This window comes from Ahaetulla prasina, chromosome 15 (genome assembly GCF_028640845.1).
Source record: "Ahaetulla prasina isolate Xishuangbanna chromosome 15, ASM2864084v1, whole genome shotgun sequence".
NCBI classification, from domain to species: Eukaryota; Metazoa; Chordata; class Lepidosauria; order Squamata; family Colubridae; genus Ahaetulla; species Ahaetulla prasina.
In genome coordinates this window covers 15,671,436-15,695,790 of record NC_080553.1, presented here as the reverse complement: position 1 = coordinate 15,695,790, position 24,355 = coordinate 15,671,436, and the positions used below count along the sequence as shown (strand labels likewise).

The following is a 24,355-nucleotide window of genomic DNA, read 5'->3' as shown; positions in this document are numbered from 1 at the left end:
GTGGTGAACTTCAAAGGGTTCGGTTGATGCTGTCATGAGCGACCTTCTATCAACACTTGGGAGCGGCTGCCCTTGTTGACATCCTGTTTTGTGGTCTCTTTCAGAAACTGGTGTTCTTACACGGTGACCAAGACGGTTTCCTGTCACATCCAAAATGGCACTTATCTCCAGAGAGTTTTCCAAAATTGTCGCTGGCCTATGGGCTGTTCGGCGGGCAGGTGAGGACTCCGAAGAAAGAAGGATATTTCACGCCTCCCAAACCCACCGTATCTGTTCTGACCTAGGCTTCCCGAGACAGTAAAAAGCACACGCTTCGTCCCCAAAACCCTCTTTTTATTTCAACGGCTGTGAATTCTGTTACTTCCCAGCCCCGTGATGAGTCACAAAAAGTTTGTAACGAGCCCGACAGAAGTCTGCCACAGTCCTTCGGGATAAGGCTGATAAACACCCACCTTTATCTCCCTTGACACCCTGCCAAAGACCTCATTGGCAGATTAGCTTTGCAAGGCCACATGGAGCATAGAGTCAAAACGGTGCTTCAGAATTTAAACCGACCAGCACGAACAAAGTTGCTTCCTGGCAAAGGCTCACGTGTCTTTATGTCTTGACAACTTCATGTTGTGTGGACCCCAACTTTGGGGGAATTCTGGGCATTGACGTCCACCCATCGTGAAGTTGTCAAGCTGGAAAGCCACTGCTATAAATCAGGAATCTCCAAACGTGGCAGCTTTTAAGACTCGCGGACTTCAACTCCCAGAATTCCTTAGCCACGTGGCTGGGGAATTCTGGGAGTTGAAGTCCACGAATCTTAAAGTTGCCACGTTTGGAGACACACACACACACACTGCTCTAAATGCTTGGTTCCTGCTCTCCCTTTCAAATTCTCCCTCCAGGCACAATTTTCTGGGGTCCTTCCTGTCTCTTGAAGTTGCTTGCTCTTGTTTTGTCTTCCAGCTACAAGACTGTGATTCGACCGACGTACAAGCAGGCGTACAAGATGGTCACTGCTCTGGAGTGGAAATGTTGCCCTGGGCATTCGGGAGCCAACTGCGAAGCAGGTACCGATGAACCCGCAACCTCTGTGTGTGTTCTAACCTAGATTTCCCCAGCAGCACGAAACCGAGTCCTCATCCCGATAAACCCCTGTTATTTAATTGACAGTGAATTCTTTCCTTTCCCACAGTCTTTCAAGATAGTTCACAATTACCGAACTTTATCAGGCTTTGAGACTGGCCAGGCCGATATCTTTCAGACACTGCAATACTTGGCAAGAATGCAGGAATGAACTAATTGTCTCCTGCAAACTCCACTCCCCTTTCGCTCCTCTTTTATTCCCTCTGGGAGGGGCCATTCACCGTCCACCTGTGGCCTTACTCCCAAGTCGACCCTTGTTCTTTAGCTGTTCTCTTCTCCTGGCAGCTCTGCGCATGCACACGCTGGGAACAGGCTCCAGCTGTTCGTCTGCCTCACTGATGTCCGACTCCGAAGGCAGCTGATAACAGTCAAGACGGCCCTGGCCCCCTCTCTGCCTTTGACGCAGAGCCCTCGTCAGAGCTTTCCCCAGACTCCAAGACTGGCCCATGTTCCTCCCCAACCTCCTCACTGTCCAAATCTGCTGCCAGATCCATTGGCCGCTGCCAGGCCACAATAGGGGTGTTTGTCAAAGAGAATTCCAAAGCTTGCATCTTTTGTGGGGTCAGGGAGACAAAGAGCCCAGAAATGAGATCCTGGCACACAACTGGAGGGGAGGGGGGGACTTCTAGAGCAGAAAGGGGCTTTTTGAGTACAGGCTGCGTTTTCCATTTGCTTATTCTATGTCCTACCCACCCACACAATGTTCTGTTATCATTTGTGCAGTCTATGATGCTTTGTGGAGGTCCTAATGCCAAAATCCATGGCCAAGAACTTTTTTTCCTCTGGAGGGGGTATAGACAACCATGAAGGACAGGTAGGGTGGGTTTTTTGACTGCCCTCTGGGTGCCAGCTATGGTGCATGATGCCCACAGACCTTAAGAATCCAGTTTCTGGACTTTTAAAAGGTAAAGGTTCCCCCCGCACCATACGTGCTAGTCGTTCCCGATTTTAGAGGGCGGTGCTCATCTCCATTTCAAAGCCGAAGAGCCAGCGCTGTCCGAAGACATCTCCATGGTCATATGGCCGGCATGACTCAACGCCAAAGGCGCACGGAAACGGTGTGACCTTTCCACCAAAGGTGGTCCCTATTTTTTCTACTTGCATTTTTTACTTGCTTTCGAACTGCTAGGTTGGCAGAAGCTGGGACAAGTCACGGGAGCTCACCCCGTTACACGGCAGCACTAGGGATTCGAACCGCTGAACTGCCGACCTTTCGATCGACAAGCTCAACATCTTAGCCACTAAGCCACCGCATCCCTTTTAATTTATATGGACTTTTACAACAGTATAAAATACAAGAGCGTACAGCTAAGTCAATTTTGATTGGTATGAACGAAACCACCATGGGCCATAAACCTAATCACACAATCATGGCTTATTCAATAATCCACCGTTAAACCCCATTGTAACAGACACTAAACACGTGGTTGTAAATTGAGAGAAAAAAGTGCCTTAGGACCCTTCTTCACACATTTTTTCTTTTGTTTTTTTCAGACACCGTCAGCTACCAAGATGTTCCAGGTGTCGCACAGGGAATTCCTCCTCTGAGCAGACTGCCCATCCGACCTGCAACCTATTCCGGTGAGGGACATTTACCTTTCCGATTTCCAACTAACAGGAGCCTTGTAAAGAAATCTACCATCCCCCGGAGTCCATTGAAGCTCCCGCCGACTGCTTCGGTGACTCCATCCAGCCACCTCGTTCTCTTCCGTCCCTTTCTTCTTCTTTTGCCCTCCATCGTTCCCAGCATTCGGCTCTTCTCCAGGGAGTCCTTCCTTCTCATTAGGTGGCCCAAGGATTTTTCTGGCCTTCTAAAGAGCAGTCAGGGTTGATCTCCTCTAGGACTGACCGGTTGGATGGCCTTGCAGTCCAAGGGATCTCGATGCAGGAGTCTTCTCCAGCACCAGAGTTCAAAGGCCTCCATTCGTTGGCGCTCAGCCTTCCTTACGATCCAACTTTCACAGCCATCCATGGCAACTGGGACAAACCAATAGGAAAATGTTAAAACTCACAATATATATTGTAGGTCAATATATATTCTCCCCTTACTAGAGAGGTTGCCAGGGTGGACAGACGACTTTTATGTAGACTTTGTCCTCCAAGACTCAAATCCGGCTACCACGGGTGCAGTGGCAAAATTTTGTGTCAACAAGAAAAAAATTGGTTACCGAATTATAGATGTCAACTGATGCCAATTTTTTGGAGATATATATATATAACAGTTATGGGAAAAATACATTTACTCACATGCTTATCGGCTCTCCACGCATGTAAATTAGGAAGTGACCTTATTGGTTGAGATCCTGTATTTTAATAATAGGGATGGTTATTATATGCGATGGATGTCAGTAGCCTTTTTTTTAAATTTGCATTTATATCCCGCCCTTCTCCGAAGACTCAGGGTGGCTTACACTATGTTAGCAATAGTCTTCATCCTATTTGTATATTTATATACAAAGTCAACTTATTGCCCCCAACAATCTGGGTCCTCATTTTACCTACCTTATAAAGGATGGAAGGCTGAGTCAACCTTGGGCCTGGTGGGACTTGAACTTGCAGTAATTGCAGGCAGCTGCTGTTAATAACAGACTGCATTAGCAGTCTGAGCCACAGAGGCCCCTGTAAATTTTTAGTTTATTGCATGTCTATTGCTGGTCGATGACCATAATAAAGTTTTATTCTATTCACCCGTTCTCTGTTTTGCCTCCGAAGGTTGTTTCAACTGCAGCAAATTCTCCGAACTGTTGGCGAAAGTCAATCTCCTGGAAGCCAAAGTTAGTCTTTTATTGTCTTTTTTCCCCCAATAACTTTAATTTAGAACTCTATCTCTGAGTTGCATTGAGGAGTTTTTGTTTTTTTTAATTTGCATTTATATCCCGCCCTTCTCCGAAGACTCAGGGCGGCTTACACTATGTCAAGCAATAGTCTTCATTCATTTGTATATTTATATACAAAGTCAACTTATTGCCCCCCCCAACAATCTGGGTCCTCATTTTACCTACCTTATAAAGGATGGAAGGCCTCCTGCACCACTGGGGCGGGGGGAGTGTTTTTGCCCTCCCCGGGCTCCGGAGGCTTTCCTAGAGCCTCCAGGAGGGTGAGAACAGCCTCCCCAGGCTCCGGAGGCCCTCTGGCCTTCCTGAACTTTCGGTAGGCCCGTTTTTTGCCCTCCCTGAGCCTCCGTGCGCACCTTGCACTTACCTGTATCTAAAACGGGCCGCGTGGGGACTCCTGGGAGGGGAGGGGCGGAGTGGCGGGACCAGCCAGGAGCGGGATTTCTCCGAACGGCACAGAATCCTAGCTAGAGGTTCTCCCGAACCCCCAGCAGCCCCACCCCTGGGAGTGGCTGGATTTGCAGTCCTCTGTTAAAGCCAATTGCACGATTTAATCCGTTCCTTTTTTTTTTTTTTGGCCACCAGGTAGCTACGTTCACGGCAGGTGAATCCGGTCCTTCGGCTGTATCTCGACGATGCTTGCCCTCCACGGGCGATGCTGCCCCCGACCCTTTAAATCTGTGGCCCTCTCAAGCCCCGCGAGGGAAACCCGGAGAAGAACGTGTGGCGGGTGAGTGAGTGAGAGAGAAGGCTGCCTGCAATCGGGTGTCTGTGTGGTACCTTCACCGAAGCCAAGGTGGCAGTCGTGGCAATGTGATCAAAGCTATGGAAGGGAAGGGAAGGGAAGGGAAGGGAAGAGAAGAGAATTAGAATAGCATAGCATAGCATAGCATAGAGGAAAATTAGAATAGAATAGAATAGAATAGAATAGAATAGAATAGAATAGAATAGAATAGAATAGAATAGAATAGAATAGAATAGAATAACATTAGAAGAGAAGAGGAAAAGAGAAGAGAAGAGAAGAGGGAGAGGAGAGGAGAAGAGAATTAGAATAGCATAGCATAGCATAGAGGAAAATTAGAATAGAATAGAATAACATTAGAAGAGAAGAGAAGAGGAAGAGAGAGGAGGAGAAGAGAAGAGAGAGAGAGAGAGAAGAGAGAGAAGAGAAGAAGAGAAGAGAAGAGAGAGAGAATTAGAATAGCATAGCATAGCATAGAGGAAAATTAGAATGAAGAGAAGAGAAGAGGAGAGGAGGAGAGGAGAGGAGAGGAGAGGAGAGGAGGAGAGAGGAGAGGAGAAGAGAATTAGAATAGCATAGCACAGCATAGCATAGAGGAAAATTAGAATAGAATAGAATAGAATAGAATAGAATAGAATAGAATAGAATAGAATAGAATAGAATAGAATAGAATAGAATAGAATAGAATGAGGAAGAGGAGGAGGAGGAGGAGGAGGGACACACAAGGAATTTCTCTCTGGTGCAGAAGCTCACAGTATACATATAAAGAGCAAGAAAATAAAAAGTTAGTGAAAGTCGAAGGGATCAAAGGAGAAGCGTGGGCTGGGGTCTGCTTTTGAAGGGATGGCTGGCTGAAACTGACATGGGGGGGGAAGCCGTGTGTGTGTGTGTGTGTGTGTGTGTGTGTGTGTGTGTGTGTGAACCCAACCCATGTTTGCCAGCTTGCACAGAGCTGCAGCAGCATCCAGGCAACCCTACCCCCGCTATCCCGGGATCGAAGTGGGGTGGGGGACTCTCTTCGGAGAGTCATCTCCAGCTCCCTCCGGCCCTCTCCTCAGATCCAGGCTTGCATGAGGGCTGGGGAGTGTTAGGCTGGGGGGGGGGCTGGGACCGAAGACGGCTATAGAGGGTGTGTGTGGCATCGGGGACTGTTTGCCTTTCAGCTCCTGCTCTGGTTTCAATTTCTGCAGCTGGAAAGATTTATCTGCCTTCCCCCCCACACACTCCCCATAACCCCCTTCCCACCCCCTCCTTCACTGCGACACAACATATGCTTCTGGCTTGGTGTGTAAGCACTGACAAAAATTGATCGCCTGGCCTCCATTTTGCACAAAGGGAGGGCTGGGAAGGGGTCGGGTGGGATGAGCAAGGGGGAGAGGGTTTAAGTGGGGAGTTTAAGGGGTCGGGTGGGATGAGCAAGGGGGAGAGGGTTTAAGTGGGGAATTTAAGGGGTCGGATGGGATGAGCAGGGGGGAGGGTTTAAGGGGAGTTTAAGGGGTCGGGTGGGATGAGCAAGGGGGAGAGGGTTTAAGTGGGGAGTTTAAGGGGTCGGGTGGGATGAGCAAGGGGGAGAGGGTTTAAGTGGGGAATTTAAGGGGTCAGGTGGGATGAGCAAGGGAGAGGGTTTAAGGGGAGTTTAAGGGGTCGGGTGGGATGAGCAAGGGAGGGTTTAAGGGGAGTTTAAGGGGTCAGGTGGGATGAGCAAGGGAGAGGGTTTAAGGGGAGTTTAAGGGGAGTTTAAGGGGAGTTTAAGGGGAGTTTAAGGGGAGTTTAAGGGGTCGGTGGGATGAGCAAGGGAGAGGGTTTAAGGGGAGTTTAAGGGGTGGGATGAGCAAGGGGGAGAGGGTTTAAGGGGGGAGTTTAAGGGGTCGGGTGGGATGAGCAAGGGGGAGAGGGTTTAAGGGGGGAGTTTAAGGGGTCGGGTGGGATGAGCAAGGGGGAGAGGGTTTAAGTGGGGAGTTTAAGGGGTCGTGGGATGAGCAAGGGAGAGGGTTTAAGGGGAGTTTAAGGGGTCGGGTGGGATGAGCAAGGGGGAGAGGGTTTAAGGGGGGAGTTTAAGGGGTCGGGTGGGATGAGCAAGGGGGAGAGGGTTTAAGTGGGGAGTTTAAGGGGTCGGGTCGGATGAGCAAGGGGGAGAGGGTTTAAGTGGGGAGTTTAAGGGGTCGGGTGGGATGAGCAAGGGGGAGAGGGCTTAAGTGGGGAGGGGGCTGCTCTTGTCTTCCTCTGGACAGGATGGCGAACGAATCTTCGTCTCACCCAGCGAAGGAAAAACGAAAACAAAAAACGGCACAACTACAAAAAACACAAGAATATGACCGATTGGGGAGCGGGGGTCTTCCGGCTGCCTGCATTCAATTTACAACCCCTTCCCCTTCCAACTCCTCCTAACTGCTTTGCAATGCAGCCTCCCCACCCCCCACCCCACCCGGCCCCCCCAAGTAGGCGGTTAGTAGCGAAGATGCTATGGGGAGCTGGTATGATGTGGCTTTCAATTAGCTATCAATTACGTGGAAGGGAGTTTGGTATTTCCTTTCGCCTGTGTGCAAAATACACAGGAGAGAAGCCGAGATTCGTTTAACGACTGTGGCGTGGGGGGGTGGGGGAAAGGCTCCTAAAATCGGGTAGAACCAGTGGTGGGATTCAGCCGGTTCGCACCACTTCGGGAGAACCAGTTGTTAACTTTCTGAGCAGTTTGGCGAACTGGTTGTTGGAAGAAATCATTAGGGCAGAGAACCGGTTGTTAAATTACTTGAATCCCACCACTGGGTAGAACCCACAGCGGCTTTGCTCCACTCCCCGCAGTCGTAAGTGGAGAACTACAGGCCGAGCCTGCAATTTCACGTTGCTAAGCAAGATGTTTGTTCAGGGAGCAGCGCCCCATTTTACGACTTCCTTTGCCGCCGTCGCGAAGCAAATCGCGGCAGCGGTTAACTTTAGGAACACGGTTGTGTTGGGCTTTGGCTGGTCCGAAGGTCGCCAAAGGGGATCAAGTGACCTTGGGAATACGCCAACCGTCGTAAGTACATGCCAGTTGCCAAGCACCGTTGAATTTCGATCACGTGACCATGGGAATGCGGCAGTGATCGCTTGTATGAAAAACACTCGTACAACAGGTCATTTTTCCCCCCAATGTTGCTGTAACTTCGAAACGGTCACTGAGTGAACTGTCGTCAGGTTCAGGGAACTCCTTGTTCCTGCAGTTGCAATCCTGTTGATTTGACATCCCCAAATTGACAATCCTGCACAACTTTGACTGAGTTGTTTCTCTTCTCTCTTTTCCGTGTTCCAGGAGGATTGGCCTCCCAAGGACTACCGGGCCCCGTAGGGCCTAAGGGCGACGCTGGAATCCGGGGCCCTTCGGGCATCCCTGGGGTCAAGGGCCCAGTTGGACCACAGGGTAAGCTGCTGCGGCGGCTTCTTTTTTTAAGACAAGTTTTGTTGAAAACTTTTCCTTTTCCAGATGGAAAGTGAAAATAAATAGTACAAGAATTAAATAGAATAGAATAGGAATTAAATAGAATGGAATAGGAATTGAATGGAATAGAATAGAATAGAATAGAATAGGATAGGATAGGATAGGATAGGATAGGAATTAAATAGAATAGGAATTAAATAGAATAGGAATTGAATAGGAATTAAATAGAATAGGATAGGATAGGAATTAAATAAAATAGAATAGGAATTAAATATAATAGAATAGGAATTAAATAGAATGGAATAGGAATTGAATGGAATGGAATGAAATAGGAACTGAATTAAATGGAATAGGAATTAAATAGGATAGGATAGGATAGGATAGGATAGGATAGGATAGGATAGGATAGGATAGGATAGGATAGGAATTAAATAGAATAGGAATTAAATAGAATAGGAATAAGAATAGGAATTAAATAGAATAGAATAGGATAGGATAGGAATTAAATAAAATAGAATAGGAATTAAATAGAATGGAATAGGAATTGAACAGAATAGAATAGGAATTAAATAGAATAGAATAGAATAGAATAGAATAGAATAGAATAGAATAGAATAGAATTGGAATTAAATAGAATAGGAATTAAATAGAATAGGAATAAATAGAATAGGAATTAAATAGAATAGGAATTAAATAGAATAGAATAGGAATTAAATAGAATGGAATAGGAATTGAATAGAATAGAATAGGAATTAGAATAGGAATTAAATAGAATAGAATTAAATAGAATAGAATAGGAATTAAATAAAATAGAATAGGAATTGAATAGAATAGAATAGGAATTAAATAGAATAGGAATTAAATAGAATAGAATTAAATAGAATAGAATAGGAATTAAATAGAATGGAATAGGAATTGAACAGAATAGAATTGGAATTAAATAGAATAGGAATTAAATAGAATAGGAATTAAATAGAATAGAATAGAATAGGATAGGAATTAAATAAAATAGAATAGGAATTAAATAGAATGGAATAGGAATAGAATAGAATAGAATAGAATAGAATAGAATAGAATAGAATAGAATAGAATAGAATAGAATAGAATAGAATAGAATAGGAATGAAATAGAATAGAATAGAATAGAATAGAATAATAGGAAATAGAATAGAATAGGAATTAAAATAGCAATAGTACTTAGACTTATATACCGTTTTGTAGTACTTTGCAGATCTTTCTAAGCGGTTTACAGAGTCAGCCTCTTGCAAACCCCAACAATCTGGCTCCTCATTTTACCAACCTTGGAAGGACGGAAGGCTGAGTCAGCCTTGAACTAGTGAGGATCAAACTGTTGGCAGTCGGCAGAGTCATCCTACAGTTCTGCACGCTAACCACTCCACCAGCAGGGCTCCATTGTTGCCGTGCTCGGCCCATCCTTCTCCATTGTCGATTTTTCTTTCTTCCAGGTCCCACAGGTCCGCCCGGCCCACCAGGACGAGATGGGGCCAGGGGCTTTCCTGGTGAAAAGGGCCACCCCGGACCCCCGGGACCTCCGGGACCACCAGCCCCAGTCGGGCCCCAATTTTCACCAATCCCAGATCAAGGTAAAGTCCGGCTGGGGAATGCTGGGAATTGCAGTCCGTGCATCTCACAGCTGAGCGAGTTTTCAAACATCCAAATATAAATCACATAAGCCTGGGGATGCTGCAACGGTCATCATTGTCATAAACGGACATAAGTCACTTGTAAATCAAGGACTCCCTCTAATTGCGTATGAGGAGAGGGGGAGGGGGGAGGGAAAGAAGGAGAGAAAAGGAGGGGGGAGAGAGAAGGGGAGCGAGGAAGAGAGAGAAGGAGGGAGAGAGGTAGGGGGAAGAGAAGAGGAAGGAAGAGAATGGGGGAGAAAGAAAGGGAGACAGAAAGAGGGAGGGAGAGAGGAACGAGAGAAGGAGGGAGAAAGGAGGGAGAGAAAGGGGAGAGAGGGAAAGAGAAACAGCGGAGAGAGGGAGGGAGAGAGAAAGAAAGAAAGAGAGAGGAGAAGGAGAGAAGGAGAGAGTAAAGAGGGAGAGAATGGGTAGAGAGAAAGGGAGAGGGAAGGAGGAGAGAGAAAGAGAGAAAGAGCGGAGGGAGGAGAGGGGAGGAGGGAGAGAAAGGAAGGAGAGAATGGGAGAGAAAGGGAGAGAAAGGGAGAGGGAAAGAGAGAAAGAACAGAGCGGGAAGGAGAGCGGGAGAGGGAAGGAGGGAGAGAGAGAGAAGAAGAGAGAAAGGGAGAGAGAAAGAGGAGTGAGGGAAGAGAGAAAGAGCAGAGAGAGGAGGGAGAGAGAAGGAGGAGAGAGAAGGAGAGAAGGAGGGAGAGAATGGGGAGCAAGAAAGGAGAGAAAGAGGAGAGGGGGAAAGAGAAGGGGTGAGGGGGCAAGAGGGAGGGATGGAAGAAGAGAGAGAAGGAGGGAGAGAGGGAGGGAGAGAGAAAGAAGGGAGAGAATGTGGGGAGAAAGAAAGGGAGAGAAAGGGGAGAGGGGGAGAGAGAAAGAACAGGGGAGAGAGGGGGAGAGAGAAAGAGTGATGAGCGAGAGAGAGAGAATACACATGGGTGCACTTAATGAGATTTTCTCCATGGTTCTTTCTTTTCTCTTAACGCCTTTTAGGGGATTTGCTTCTCTCCAACTCCTTCCCTGAAACGGTTGTAACTGGTCCACCTGGACCTCCGGGACTTCCGGGCCCAACAGGTAAGAATTGTCACATTCCCAACCTGTCTGGAAACACCGATTGTAAAAAAATCCAAATTGCTTTTGGATGTGCCATAATGGACAGTAAACATTTTATAAGCTGCCTAGGAACCTGGCTTCTGGGCAAATATTATTATCTTGATAAATGGATGGAAAGCTGGAAGCCAAAGCAAGGGAACAACCACCGCTCTCGGTCATCAGTGGGATGACTGAAGTGAGTTGACCTCTTCAGGAAACTTCACTGGTTGAACGTTAGAACTAGATCCTTCCAGACTAGACTAGGTGTCAGGGTAATGATGATTTAATAGCTGACTGGCTGCTCTCATACTATAATGCTGTAATGATGATACAACGGTAGTAATGAGTCAGCAGGGTTATCTGACTCTTCACTACTTTCAAAGGCTGTTTGTGTGCTTCTGTGCTGTAGTTGATGATTGTTTGCCTGATTTTGCCTAGTATGTGTATGTATATAGTCCTCGTAGATAAACCACTATTTGAAAGACAAACCTCTGTATTTTGCTCCTGGGTTGTCTCAAAAATTAGTCACACTGTGCGCACTCTGACACTAGGGTTTCCCCAACCTTGGCAACTGTAAGAGGTATGGATAAGAAGTGTGGATTTCAATTTCCAGAAGTCTTCTTCAGCCCTTAACAACAACCATTCACACAAAAATAGAGGGTTGACCAGGCTTTGCTGTCTTTCTCTCTCTAGGTCCCCCAGGACCTGCTGGGAAACCAGGTTTTCCAGGGCGTGATGTAAGTAGACCGACCATCTCTCCAGGAAAAGAATTGGGGAACGGGGAAAGAATTCCCTCCTGGAAGAAGGATGGAATTCCACCACCGGACCTAAGTCTGAGAGAGCGTGATGGTTTCTTCCAGGGAATTCCAGGATCACCAGGTGCTGACGGGGCCGCTGGTACCCTTGGACAGAAAGGAGAGAGGGTGAGTTTCCACTCTGGAAGTGTTGTGACTCCGGCCCCTGAGCCTGTCCTTATGGAGGAGGATGACTCTGAGAGCGATGGGGAGGAGCCGACAAGGCCTTCCTCTCCAGGACCCTCCTCTCTGGCACCGCCCCAGGCTCCAGCTGCAGGCCAGGAGGAGGAGCTGACAAGGCCTTCCTCTCCCGGACCCTCCTCCTCCCTGGCAATGCCTAAGGCTCCAGCTGCTGAGGATCAATCTTGGATTGACCTGAGGCAGCGACGAAAAGATAAGCACACTGAAACAGGCTGCCTGGGGAAGTTGGGGATCCAACTATGTACCCCTGAAACAAGGATGGGTAGGGCACATCGAATACCGTCGTTTTCCTTCCTGACGCCCAAATGAACAACTGACTCCATGTAGCATCTTGGTCCAGGTGTGTCCTTCAAGTCTGTTGGGAAACCTAGTATAGGTAGTTCTCGACTTACGGCTGCCGCTGAGCCCCAAATTTCTGTGGGTAAATGAGACATTTGTTTTGCCCCCATTTTAGGATGAAATTGGCCCAGGTTGCCAGTTTCATAAGTTAATGACCCAGGGAGCCTGGGTCATTAACATAAGTTAATGACTCGGGCGAACCGGTAGTAAAAAAAAAATGCTACCGGTTCAGAGGAACTGGTTTTTCCGACGATCAGCTGTGCCGCGTGATGTAAAATCGCTAGAAAGCAGGAAATCCTGCTTTCTAGTGAATCTAAATCGCGCGGCACAACTGTTCTCTCCCACCGTTACTGTTTTACTTACCTTCCCAAGCCTCCTTTTTCTGTGCGAAGGGCGCGTTTTGCGTGTACTGTGCATGCGTGCGTGTGCAGCCTGAGTTCAATGCACACTGCATGTGCACGCACACGCAGCGTGCATTTGACGTGCACCGCATCACACGTGGCCAGCGAACCGGTGGCAAACCGGTTCAAATTTCACTGCTGGACAGGAGGGGATGGGAATTGTAGTCCAACACTCCTTTTCAGCAAAGAGCCAGGTAGAGAGAGAGAGACAGACTCGCTTCCCTTGGTTCCTAACATCTCGTTTTGGTTTCTTGCAGGGGGAACCGGGTCTCAAGGGTGACCCAGGCGAGAAGGGATCCTGGGTACGTTCTGGGTGATATCCCCCTTTCCCTCCCTCTCTCCCTCTCTCCCCTCCGTAGCTCTAATCTCTTTGTGCCTCGTCCCGAGAGGAACCCCGTTGTTCTGTACCCCCCTTCGCCTCCGTCCGAGTGATGGCTTAATTAGCCGGCACTATCAGCTCTGGCAGCAGAATAGCCAGCATCTGCCAAGTGTCTCTGTTATCTTCCTCAACGCCGATGAGTCACCCAGGAACAAACTTCAGCTCTTAGTTAATCAGTTGATTTGCCTGCTACGAAGAGGCACAGCAGCTCTGGCTGCCTTTATATCCTGTGGGGTGTGGCTCCATGACTCAGCACTTCCCAGGCCTGCCCCACCCCTGCTTCTGTTGTTCCCTCCTCTCCTGCCTACGAAACCTAAGGTCCAGCCAGGCCTGATTGCCATCAGCTGGGTCTGGAGGCGTGGCCTGGGGGGGGAAAGAGTCAGGGGACGGAGGCCTCGTTATCTCTTCCACCTGGCCTGCCTCTGGCTCCTGGAGCTGAGCCAGGGAAGCCGGTGCTCCTGAGGTAAGTCCTGACGGCCCTTCCCCCTCACTTTCCAAGTCACTTTCTGGCAGGAGGCCCGGCTCGGGGGGCGCAGACACAACACCCGTCCAGTGGTGGGATTCAAATAATTTAACTTCTGGTTCTCTGCTCTAATGACCGGCTGTGTGGATGTGGCCATGGTGGGCATGGGCACCGGGGTGTGTGTGTGTGCACACACCCCTGCACCCCCTTTTGGTCCTAGGAGGCCCCCCTGCATTTACTTGGGAGCCAAAATGTGGTGCGTAGGGACTCCTGCAAGGGGTGGGGCCAGCCAGTAATTTAACTACTGGTTCTCCCGAACCGACTGAATCCCACCACTGCCCCCGTCTCTTAAAACTATCAGTCCCCCCTCCCCAGAACAAGGATTCAGCCGCCACCCAGAAGACATTCAGTCAGACGATGGAAAGCCGAACGCTTGTGAGATGGTTAGCTCTCCCCAAATTTTTCATCCCCAAATGAAATGCTTAAAAATGTTTGAACATTTTTCTAATCGAAAATGTTCAAACCTCAGGCAAGTTTACGTCCGAAGAGCAGCATCTTGGGAGATGGTATATTTGTGTGTGGTGGTGGGGGAAACATACTAAATATAGAAGAGAATATTTGTAGTTCGGGGTTGGTGCTCTCTGAGCTTGGTGGTTTTCTTGCAGACGTTTCACGACCCAACTAGGTAACACCATCAGTGCAAGAAGGAAGTTGGGGGAGGAGGAGGAGGAGGGAGAAGAAGAAGAAGAAGAAGAGGTGGAGGAGGAAGAAGTAGAGGAAGAGAAGGAGGAGGACTGTGGGGTCCTTGGTGCTTCTCTGAGCTTGGTGGTTTTCTTGTAGACATTTCATGACCCAACTAGGTAACATCATCAGTGCTAAAAGGAAGTTGAGGGAGGAGGAGGAGGAGGGAGAAGAAGAAGAAGAAGAAGAAGAAGAAGAAGAAGAAGAAGAAGAAGAAGAAGAAGAAGAAGAAGAAGAAGAAGAAGAAGAAGAAGAAGAAGAAGAGGTGGATGAGGGAGAAGTAGAGGAAGAGAAGGAGGAGGACTGTGGGGTTCTTGGTGTACTCTGACCTTGGTGGTTTTCTTGTAGACCTTTCATGACCCAACTAGGTAACATCATCAGTGCTACAAGGGAGTTGGGGGACCAGGAGGAGGAGGAGGAGGTCCCTTCTAGCTCTATTCTGATTGAATGATAATGCAATGCATATAAAAAAACAGGCAGAGCATTGAGAAAAAGAGTGAACCTCTGCGGTTCGAGGCAGCTCAAGATTTTCAAAAGAAGCTGCTTTAGCTTCGCAATTTTAGCCAACCGTACGGTAGTTTAATATTACTTTTTAAAGTATTCCACTATTTATTTAATTTGCATTTATATCCCGCCCTTCTCCGAAGACTCAGGGCGGCTTACACTATGTCAAGCAATAGTCTTCATCCATTTGTATATTATATACAAAGTCAACTTATTGCCCCCAACAATCTGGGTCCTCATTTTACCGACCTTATAAAGGATGGAAGGCTGAGTCAACCTTGGGCCTGGTGGGACTTGAACCTGCAGTAATTGCAAGCAGCTGCTGTTAATAACAGACTGTCTTAGCAGTCTGAGCCACTCAAGGACTATTCTTCCTGCCCACCTAGCAATTTTTAATAACAGCAATAAGATACAGGTAAACGGGGCTCTTTAGCTCATTTGTGGGGAGGGGGATGTCAGTCACAGCTCAGCCAAGGAGAAGGTGGTCAGGAAAAGCTGGTTTAGAAGCCCTCGGGAGCTCTTTTGAGACCCAACCCCCATAAAGCACGAATCACAAATTCATTCATTCATTCACAATCAACGAATTAACCCGTCACGGCTGGGCCACGGAACGTGGTCGTGGCCAGCTTCCTGCACCCTTGGACCGAGGATTGGTCTGGATGGTTTCCACGTTCTAACCCTGTAATACTTCGAAGTGGGGAGAGGGTGTTTGCAGGCCCCTGAGGCAGTGGTGAGATTCGAATAAATTTAACAACCGGTTCGAATAATTTAACAATCGGTTCGCTGCCCTAATGACCAGCTCGGTGAGTGTGGCTTGGTGGGCCATGTGACTGTGTGGGTGTGGCCAACTCAATGTCACTCACGTCGATGGGCGCTTTGCCTTAGCTGTTACAATGTACTAAGGGTTAACCAGAGAGGCAGTTTCTGTAAGCAGGGCAATGAAGATTGGGCTAGAAATACCACCAGAACGTTTCTTTCCTGCCTTCCTTACAGGATTAGCCCTGGAAGGTGGGGAAAAAAAACAAAATAAGATTTCTTCCAACAACCGGTTCTCCAAACTGCTTAGAAAATTAACAACCGGTTCTTCCGAATCGGTGCGAACCGGCTGAATCCCACCACTGCCCTGAGGGTGTAATGCAAAAAAGCCCCCCCTTTCCCCCCCTCCCTCCCCTTCTCTTGATGGCATGCTGGCTCCCCATTTTTAGCCCCATTTTGAGTTCCCCAAATCCTGCACCCGGCTGGTACTTTTTGCCTGCATGGCAGCTTCTCTCCCACCCACCCCGGAAAAAAACCACTCTGTGCATGAAAGATGAAAGAGACTGGCTGCCCTTCCTGCCTGTGAATAATAATCGCATTCACACACACACACACACACAAGCGTTTGGGGGGTTCGGGATGCCTGCGAGAAAGTTGGGACCGTCTACGAAAAAAGGCAAGGCGGGGGGGCCCTCCTCGCGCTCCTTTCTCTCTTCCCCCCCCACCCTTGCACACGCGTGTGCGTGCCTTCCTTTCACGGCTGTGTCTGTCTCTTTCGTCCGCAGGGGGAGGGCTTACACCAGCTCCGTGAGGCTTTGAAGATTTTAGCAGAAAGGGTTTTAATCTTGGAGGCCATGATTGGGCTGCATGGTGAGTAGAGACAGGGCAAGGAAGGCCGAGGACCGACCGACGGACCAAACCGAGTTGTAGCAGCAGCAGCTCTCTCTGGGCGAAGGGGTTGGGGGTGGTCGGGGTCTCGAGCCCCCCTTCCCCCTCCTTCTCTTGACAGCATGCTGGCTCCCCATTTTTAGCCCCATTTTGAATTCCCCAAATCCTGCACCCGGCTGGTACTTTTTGCCTGCATGGCAGCTTCTCTCCCGCCCCCCTGGAAAAAAACACTCTGTGCATGAAAGATGAAAGAAACTGGCTGCCCTTCCTGCCTGTGAATAATAATCGCATTCACACACACACACACACACAAGCGTTTGGGGGGTTCGGGATGCCTGCGAGAAAGTTGGGACCGTCTACGAAAAAAGGCAAGGCGGGGGGGCCCTCCTCGCGCTCCTTTCTCTCTCTTCCCCCCCCCTCCCCACCCTTGCACACGCGTGTGCGTGCCTTCCTTTCACGGCTGTGTCTGTCTCTTTCGTCCGCAGGGGGAGGGCTTACACCAGCTCCGTGAGGCTTTGAAGATATTAGCAGAAAGGGTTTTAATCTTGGAGGCCATGATTGGGCTGCATGGTGAGTAGAGACAGGGCAAGGAAGGCCGAGGACCGACCGACGGACCAAACCGAGTTGTAGCAGCAGCAGCTCTCTCTGGGTGAAGGGGTTGGGGGTGGTCGGGGTCTCGGAGCCCCCCTTCCCCCTCCTTCTCTTGACAGCATGCTGGCTCCCCATTTTTAGCCCCATTTTGAGTTCCCCAAATCCTGCACCCGGCTGGTACTTTTTGCCTGCATGGCAGCTTCTCTCCCACCCACCCCGGAAAAAAACCACTCTGTGCATGAAAGATGAAAGAGACTGGCTGCCCTTCCTGCCTGTGAATAATAATCGCATTCACACACACACACACACACAAGCGTTTGGGGGGTTCGGGATGCCTGCGAGAAAGTTGGGACCGTCTACGAAAAAAGGCAAGGCGGGGGGGCCCTCCTCGCGCTCCTTTCTCTCTTCCCCCCCCACCCTTGCACACGCGTGTGCGTGCCTTCCTTTCACGGCTGTGTCTGTCTCTTTCGTCCGCAGGGGGAGGGCTTACACCAGCTCCGTGAGGCTTTGAAGATATTAGCAGAAAGGGTTTTAATCTTGGAGGCCATGATTGGGCTGCATGGTGAGTAGAGACAGGGCAAGGAAGGCCGAGGACCGACCGACGGACCAAACCGAGTTGTAGCAGCAGCAGCTCTCTCTGGGCGAAGGGGTTGGGGGTGGTCGGGGTCTCGGAGCCCCCCCCTTCCCCAACCTTCAGCTCCCCAGATATAGGATGGGAGCGGGGGGGGGGGTGTCTGCAGGATCTGTAGTCCTGGGTTTTGTCCCTCTTGATGGGGAAGGCGCCAAGGTAGAAAAGAGATGGAGGCATCCCTTGGGAGAAGCTGCCAGGACCCTCCTCTCCCTCTGTTTGGGAGGGGGGGCAGCTGGTTGGGTGCAGATTGAAAGGGAGATACCCCCCCCCCACTCTGGCCAGGTGGCCTTCCCTCCTTCTCTCCCTCCCTCCCTCCCTCTCCCTCCCTCCCTTCCTTTTCCGTTTCTCATGCTTTTCCTTCCCCTCTCCGTCCCTATATTCCTCCCTCCCTAGATTCCTCTCTTCCTTCTTCCACCTCCCTTCCTTCCTTCTCATTTTTCATTCTTTTCCTCCCTCCCTATTCCTCCCTCTATCTCTCCCTCCCTTCCTTCTTCCACCTTCCTTCCTTCCTTTTCCTTTTCTCAAGCTTTTCCTTCCTTCCTCCTTCCCTCTCTTCCTTCCTTCCTCCTTCCCTCTCTTCCTTCCTTCCTTCTTCCACCTTCCTTCCTTTTCCCTTTCTCATGTTTTTCCTTCCTCCCTCCCTCCCTATATTCCTTCCTTCTTCACCTACCTTCCTTCTCATGTTTTTATTCTTTTCCTCCCTCCCTATTCCTCCCTCCCTATTCCTCCCTCCCTCTCTCCCTTCGTTCCTTCTTCCACCTTCCTTCCTTTTCCCTTTCTCATGCTCTTCCTTCCTTCCTTCCTTCCTTCCTTCCTTCTTTCCTCCCTCCCTCCCTCCCTCCCTCTCTTCCTTCCTCCCTCCCTCTCTTCCTTCTTCCACCTTCCTTCCTTTTCCCTTTCTCATGCTCTTCCTTCCTTCCTTCCTTCCTTCCTTCCTTCCTTCCTTCCTTCCTTCCTTCCTTCCTTCCTTCCTTCCTTCCTTCCTTCCTTCCTTCCTTCCTTCCTTCCTTCCTTCCTTCCTTCCTTCCTTCCTCCCTTTGCAGAGAGTCTTCTTAATAGGTGCCTAAGCCTTTGACTGGGATTTGGGCCCAGTAGCATTCAGAGGGCTCCCCCTGGTGACCCTAGAAAGGAAAATCTTTTCTTTTTTCTTTTTTTAACAACATCTGGGTGAGGGACGTTGTATCGTAAAGACTCCCAAAAGTACAGTGTTGCAGGAAGCAGCTCGGAGAAGCTGGATCCAAATTCAAAGAGTGACAAGAAGACCTCAGGAATCGGCCTTGTCGAAGTGTGGGGTTTAAGTGTGCAGGGACTGTGACAACAATAGATTCAGCTTTTTGGTTTTGTTTTTTGCTTTTTTAAATTATTTGATTTATACTTTCCTGGGTGCCCCTAAAAAAATTCCACCAAGATCCTTATTCCAGATCTATCCAGGCTTGCTCCGAAGGAACATCCAGGAATGGCGATTTTAAATGAGAATCCAGAAGTTTAAGGAGGCTAGTCTGAAGGTCTCAGGAATTCTGTGAAATATTCATGAATATTCAAGGCCTTTTTGTAGATCTCCGAGGGCAGGAGAGGTCAGAGCTCGGGTCTGGGGGTCAGGGAATGTCCATGCCGTAGGATTTATTTATTTTATTTTTTATTTATTTATTTATTTTGTCATAACAGCATACATAAGCATAAGCGTGAAGTATCTATACAAAATATAAGTACATATATGAGTATAAGCATGTAATAACTATATAAATTGGATATAATGAAAGGAAACAATAGGACAGGAACGGTAGGCACGTTTGTGCTCTTATGCACGCCCCTTACTGACCTCTTAGGAATGGGGTGAGGTCAATAGTAGACAGTTTTTGGTTGAAGCTTTGGGGATTTTGAGAAGAGACCACAGAGTCAGGTAGTGCGTTCCAAGCATTAACAACTCTGTTGCAGAAGTCATATTTTCTGCAGTCAAGATTGAAGCGGTTAACATTAAGTTTAAATCTATTGTTTGCTCTTGTATTGTTGTGACTGAAGCTGAAGTAGTCTTCGACAGGAAGGACATTGCAATAGATGATTCTATGGATTCTATATTCTCTCTATATAATATATTATATTGTATAATCTATAATCTACATAATATAATATATAATTGTTTTCTGAGGTTTTCACGGGTGTTTGTATGTAGGTCTTTGGTTATTCGGGTTTTCTCCCGCGTAAAATTGGAAGTGTCTCGGCGACGTTTCGACGAAGTCTCATTCGTCATCTTCAGGCTTCAGCTTCGTGCTTCTGGGAGCATTGCACGAAGCTGAAGCCTGAAGATGACGAATGAGACTTCGTCGAAACGTCGCCAAGACACTTCCAATTTTACGCGGGAGAAAACCCGAATAACCAAAGACCTATAATATATAATATATATATAATATAGAATCAATATTCTATTGATTCTATGGATCAAAATGTTAAAAAGACAGCGGCCACAATAGTAGGATTGGAGCTCTGCCTGTTCTTTTATATGCAGCGTTGGCTTTTTTTTTGGTCTACGCCTTATAAAAAACCCGACTTCAGCCATTTGTCTGAAACGGTGAAGATGGCGGCACCTTAAAGACCGAGTGGGATTTCCCACTGAAAGTCCGCTTCTTAAGATCCAAAGAGAAAGGAATATCACCCAATGGTCCCAAAGGTGCATTATTTCCAAGAGCCGATTGGACTTCTTTATCTTCCTCGAAGACTTTGAGGAATGGAGTCTGGGCAACTGAATGGAGCGGAGTTTTTACTGGCCGGAGGCCTTTCCTGTCACCAGTACGGAGTTCTATTCAGCAGATATATTCTCAGTGTGCCCAGACAGAGAAATATCAGCCTCTACTTAGGATCGAACTCACAGCCCTCCTGATAGTGAGGCGAGACTGAGAGCCCCCCCCCTCTAGGCCACCGCGTCTCTAAGGAGGCTGCAGACAACGTCACTAAAAAAAGGCACCGCTGCACTTGGTCACTAAATGGAATGGTGCTCTTTTTTTAAAAAAAATGGATAAATATTTTGTCTCGCAAAAGCGGTCTTTAATTTCACTCGGATGGTCTCCTACTTACATCCATTTTTTTAATATATTTTTTATTTGCATTTATATCCCGCCCTTCTCCGAAGACTCAGGGCGGCTTACACTATGTTAGCAATAGTCTTCATCCTATTTGTATATTTATATGCAAAGTCAACTTATTGCCCCCAACAATCTGGGTCCTCATTTTACCGACCTTATAAAGGATGGAAGGCTGAGTCAACCTTGGGCCTGGTGGGGCTTGAACCTGCAGTAATTGCAAGCAGCTGCTGTTAATAACAGACTGCATTAGTCTGTTGAGCAACCAGAGGCCCTGCTCCGAGTTACAACAGCATGGCGAAAAAGCGACTTACGGCTGGTCCTCAGGCTTATGACCGCTGCGGCATTCCCGCCGGCCTGCGATTGCGATCCCAGGCGCTTGGCAACTGGAATGCATATAGGATGGTCGCGGCATCCAAGGCGAAATAAGATCGCCTTTTACAGCAGAGGTGGGGAGGAACGGCGGCCCTTTTATGACTCATGGACTTCGACTCCCAGAATTCCAGAGCCAGCAATGAGGCAGGATTCTGGGAGTTGAAGTCCACGGGTCATAAGAGGGCCACCGTTCCTCCCCCCCACCCCTTGATTTAAAACATTCCCAGCCAGCTTCTTGACAAGCAAACTCGGAACCTTCCCTTCCCGCAGGTTCCATATACGGGAGAAATCCCCGAGTGCCTTTCTCTCTGTCCCACGTAGACCCTCTGCCCCATACTCACCCCCCTAGTGCCATCTTTCCAGACTCCCCACCCTCCCCATCCCCTTCTTGTTCCCTCCGGGAGGGGTCAATCAATTTCCACTCTGCTCTTCTTCGCTCCCTGCCAGGCCATTAGCTTGCCAAGCTTCCTAGAACAGCAAGCCCAGCTGGAGCTCCTGGCTAGGAGAGTGACCTTGCTGGAAGCTATCATCTGGCCAGGTAATGCGCAATGCGAGGGCTTGCCTTTCCCTCTCCCTCTCCCGCTCCCACCCTCACCCCAATTCCTGTTCTTCCAACGCATGGTGCATTATTCGCCAGACGCCAGGATCCCAGGGGTCTCCCCACCCCAAGCCGCCGCCATGGAAGTTTTCGCCTTCTACCGCCATTCCAAACTTTTCATGCATGCCATCGCTGCAACAGCCGTCACCTTTCTGAACACAAATGTTCCGTTTTTTAATATATTTTTATTTGCATTTATATCCGCCTTCTCCGAAGACTCAGGCGGCTTACACTATGTTAGCAATAGTCTTCATCCTATTTGTATATTTATATGCAAAGTCAACTTATTGCCCCCAACAATCTGGGTCCTCATTTTACCGACCTTATAAAGGATGGAAGGCTGAGTCAACCTTGGGCCTGGTGGGGCTTGAACCTGCAGTAATTGCAAGCAGCTGCTGTTAATAACAGACTGCATTAGTCTGTTGAGCAACCAGAGGCCCTGCTCCGAGTTACAACAGCATGGCGAAAAAGCGACTTACGGCTGGTCCTCAGGCTTATGACCGCTGCGATTGCGATCCCAGGCGCTTGGCAACTGGAATGCATATAGGATGGTCGCGGCATCCAAGGCGAAATAAGATCGCCTTTTACAGCAGAGGTGGGGGGGAACGGCGGGCCTTTTATGGCTCCTGGGCTTCGACTCCCAGCAATCCAGAGCCAGCAATGAGGCAGGATTCTGGGAGTTGAAGTCCACGGGTCATAAGAGGGCCACCGTTCCTCCCCCCACCCCTTGATTTAAAACATTCCCAGCCAGTTTCTTGACAAGCAAACTCGGAACCTTCCCTTCCCGCAGGTTCCATATACGGGAGAAATCCCCGAGTGCCTTTCTCTCTGTCCCACGTAGACCCTCTGCCCCATACTCACCCCCCTAGTGCCATCTTTCCAGACTCCCCACCCCACCCCCATCCCCTTCTTGTTCCCTCTGGGAGGGGTCAATCAATTTCCACTCTGCTCTTCTTCGCTCCCTGCCAGGCCATTAGCTTGCCAAGCTTCCTAGAACAGCAAGCCCAGCTGGAGCTCCTGGCTAGGAGAGTGACCTTGCTGGAAGCTATCATCTGGCCAGGTAATGCGCAATGCGAGGGCTTGCCTTTCCCTCTCCCTCTCCCGCTCCCACCCTCACCCCAATTCCTGTTCTTCCAACGCATGGTGCATTATTCGCCAGACGCCAGGATCCCAGGGGTCTCCCCACCCCAAGCCGCCGCCATGGAAGTTTTCGCCTTCTACCGCCATTCCAAAACTTTTCATGCATGCCATCGCTGCAACAGCCGTCACCTTTCTGAACACAAATGTTCCGTTTTTTAAAAAAAATCCTAGCATGGTTTGGCTTGTCTTGACTCCCCTGCTGGTGGGAGGAGGGTGGGGGGTGGATGGATAGATCCTCTGGCTGCAGGATTGACGATTCCACTTCCGCGGTATCAAAACGAATTGAGATTTGGATTGCCGGAGCTGTCAAATCCCGAATTCTTCGCACCTGCTCCGTAGCATCTCTGACTAGCCTGCATGCATCGAAAAATAAAAGCTTGCACCCGTCCAGCAGGGGCGAAATTAACAATCTATTTTTGGGGGGGGTGGGGGGGCAGGATTAGATGTCCAGCTCCATGGAGATTTATTTGTTTATTTTATTTTATTTATTATTTAGATTTTTATACCGCCCTTCTCCCGAAGGACTCAAGGCGGTGTACAGCCGAATTTAAAACAATACAATATACAGAATTAAAACAACAATTAAAATAACATATTATATTAGTGGCCGAGAAATTTAAAACCGTCAAATTTGACCCATAAGTAAAATACCCCAATTAAAATTATTAAAATCAAAGAATTTAAAAATTTAAAAATTAAAAAGATTGCAGCTGTCGTAATTCCAAAGGCCGGATTAGCTGGATGGTTCTGGGAATTGTAGTTCCAGCGCGTACTCCAGGGAGTACGGGAGAATGCAGTGATAAGAGACACGTGTAGGGAGGTGTCCATCTGTTTAAGTTACCTGGAAGCAGTGGTGGGATTCAAATAATTTAACAACCGGTTCTCTGCCCGAATGATCAGCTCGGTAGGCATGGATCGGTGGTCATGTGACTGTGTGGGTGTGGCCAACTCAATGTTACACATGTTGGCAGGTGCTTCGCCTTAGCCGTTACAATGTAATAAGGGTTAACTAGAGAGGCTGTTTCAGGGCAATAAACAGTAGGCTAGAAATACCACCAGAATGTTGCCTTCCTTACAGGATTAGCCCTGGAAAGTGGAAAAAAAACCAAAATAAGTTTTCTTCCAACAACCAGTTCTCTGAACTGCTTAGAAAATTAACAACCGGTTCTCCCGAATAGGTGCGAACTGGCTGAATCCCACCACTGTCTGGAAGTGATAGGGAGATGCACGGGAATGGCTTCGAATCGGCTCCTCGTCCTCCAATAGCAGACTTCTCTGGAACGGAACTGCTCCTGGAGATGGAGGTTCAATTTACCTCCGACGGGATCAGTCTCCTTCCCAGGCTCCCCATCCCTCGGCGCCTTGCTGGAAATGACACCTCTATTGGGGTGTTCAGGCTAAATGAGGAATGGATACCCTATCTTTTTGTTCAAGAAGAATGAATAAGCTACCAGCCCAAGATTTATTGGGTGGGATGGCGGATGGGCACCAGGTTAGGGAAAACTGTCTTTGCGACTTGGCAGACAAATGGAGGGGACGTCAATCTCCCAGAATTCCCCGGCTGGCATAACTGGTTGAGCAATTCTGGGAGTTAAAGTCCTCCCATCTTAAC

General features: G+C 48.6%; 1 protein-coding gene across 7 annotated transcripts in view; it reads left to right on the top strand.

Moving 5' to 3' along the window:
* Positions 1 to 24,355, top strand: part of EMID1 (EMI domain containing 1) — a 36,115-nt gene that overhangs the window by 8,964 nt on the left and 2,796 nt on the right. Inside the window, exons 2-13 of one of the 7 annotated variants that reach the window (XM_058158052.1) lie at positions 105 to 218; positions 955 to 1,058; positions 2,629 to 2,715; positions 3,847 to 3,908; positions 4,554 to 4,698; positions 8,000 to 8,107; positions 9,591 to 9,728; positions 10,770 to 10,850; positions 11,562 to 11,605; positions 11,729 to 11,791; positions 12,861 to 12,905; positions 16,232 to 16,316. In XM_058158052.1, coding sequence (XP_058014035.1) covers positions 105 to 218; positions 955 to 1,058; positions 2,629 to 2,715; positions 3,847 to 3,908; positions 4,554 to 4,698; positions 8,000 to 8,107; positions 9,591 to 9,728; positions 10,770 to 10,850; positions 11,562 to 11,605; positions 11,729 to 11,791; positions 12,861 to 12,905; positions 16,232 to 16,316 — 1,076 coding nt within the window. Of the gene's footprint in view, positions 1 to 104; positions 219 to 954; positions 1,059 to 2,628; positions 2,716 to 3,846; positions 3,909 to 4,553; positions 4,699 to 7,999; positions 8,108 to 9,590; positions 9,729 to 10,769; positions 10,851 to 11,561; positions 11,792 to 12,860; positions 12,906 to 16,231; positions 16,317 to 24,355 lie in introns of all 7 variants that reach the window. The other 6 variants (XM_058158048.1, XM_058158054.1, XM_058158051.1 and 3 more) reach the window with 6 other exon arrangements.